This window comes from Penaeus monodon, chromosome 32 (assembly GCF_015228065.2).
Source record: "Penaeus monodon isolate SGIC_2016 chromosome 32, NSTDA_Pmon_1, whole genome shotgun sequence".
Lineage (NCBI taxonomy): Eukaryota > Metazoa > Arthropoda > Malacostraca > Decapoda > Penaeidae > Penaeus > Penaeus monodon.
Genome location: NC_051417.1, coordinates 7,713,165 through 7,714,489, shown reverse-complemented (window position 1 = coordinate 7,714,489; position 1,325 = coordinate 7,713,165). Strand labels below are relative to the sequence as shown.

At 44.0% G+C, this 1,325-nt stretch overlaps 1 protein-coding gene and 1 pseudogene across 1 annotated transcript in view; one reads left to right on the top strand and one right to left on the bottom strand.

Moving 5' to 3' along the window:
• Window positions 1–40: 40 nt before the first annotated feature.
• On the bottom strand, window positions 41–923 carry LOC119593431 (annotated as a pseudogene).
• Window positions 924–1,103: 180 nt separating this feature from the next.
• LOC119593451 (crustacyanin-C1 subunit-like) overlaps window positions 1,104–1,325 on the top strand; it is a 1,189-nt gene continuing 967 nt past the window's right edge. Inside the window, exon 1 of the mRNA XM_037942381.1 lies at window positions 1,104–1,275. Within this exon, the coding sequence (XP_037798309.1) occupies window positions 1,138–1,275 (138 nt within the window). The 5' untranslated portion in view covers window positions 1,104–1,137. The remainder of the gene's footprint in view (window positions 1,276–1,325) is intronic.

Below are 1,325 nucleotides of genomic sequence, written 5' to 3'. Positions count from 1 at the left end.
GCAAAGATTCTATCCTTTTGGGGAAAATTAATACTCCAAGTCACATCTGTATCTTAGTATTGTACAAATCGTTGGTATATGTCTATGCCCTGTAAACGCATTCAGCTGTATGAGGAACTGCATTGAAAGACGAGAAGTCGACGCCGTTCCTGCGGAATACAGAGGTACACCTGTCAATCGCTAGACCGGAATTCTGTGGAGTACGGGAGAAGACGAAGCCGAACTCGGACTTGTATTTGTCTGTGTCAATGCAGGAATACACGCAGGAATAGTTTTCGTAGTCAGTCTCGATCACTTCATAGGGAGCGGCGAAAGCTGTTAGGGGGAAAGGGAAAATTTATAGTATCTATCTGTAGATTTTGCAAGATTCAAAAAGGTACAGCTTTATTGTACACTGGAAAGAATTTTTTACACATACCAGAAGGGAAATCAATGAGCATGTGGGCAGCTGGGAAGTCTTTTGTGGGATAGATCTTGCCCTGCAGTCTGAGGTACTCGTTGTTGGGACTGAATCCAGCTGTGGTCACCTTAAAGCCATAGTCATAATAGTCGTAGTTGGAGTGGACGCAGCGAGTGTATGGTTGGTAGGGGTTGTCGATGATCTGGACCTGATACCAGCGACCAGCATACTGTTGGGGAATAGATGTTATTGGGACGCTTGTCACAATCGTGTAGTGATCAATTTGCAAGTGAAAGTACCATCAATATGCATAACACTGTAAAGCAACTTACTCTGCGAAGGTCGAAGTTGTCTTGATTTGCCACTTTGGCACAGTTTCCAGGAGCTACGAAGTCTGGAATGCCGTCGGCTGCGACAAGAGCCACGAGGGCAGCAGCTACGAGTACCTTCAACATGGTGGCTTGTCGTATGTGACTCCTGATGATGAGTCCTGCTGCTTATATCTCATGTCAGCGAAGGAGGCGGGGCATCGAATTTTACGAATATCATCGTTTGTTTTTTTTTTCTTTAATATACAGCGGTGTTTATTAAGATATTGGAGTTTACAACTAATCCTACTTTCTATATAATCGACATGAACATTTTGGAACGTGACTTTCCTCTGCGGGATACACCCTACGTACATATATATAAAGACATTTGAGAAACTCTCACGCCACTCATACCGCGAGATCATCATGAAGACTTCGTTGCTGTGTCTCGCTCTCGTTGCAGTGGTCGCTGCCGACAAGATCCCTGACTTTGTCGTGCCAGGAAAATGTCCTTCGGTAGACGAGAGATTTCTCTACGATCAACAGAGGCCTAACCATCAGAAGGCAAGTTAATTTACATGTAAAGATTATGTAAGATAGCTTGGGATTATACA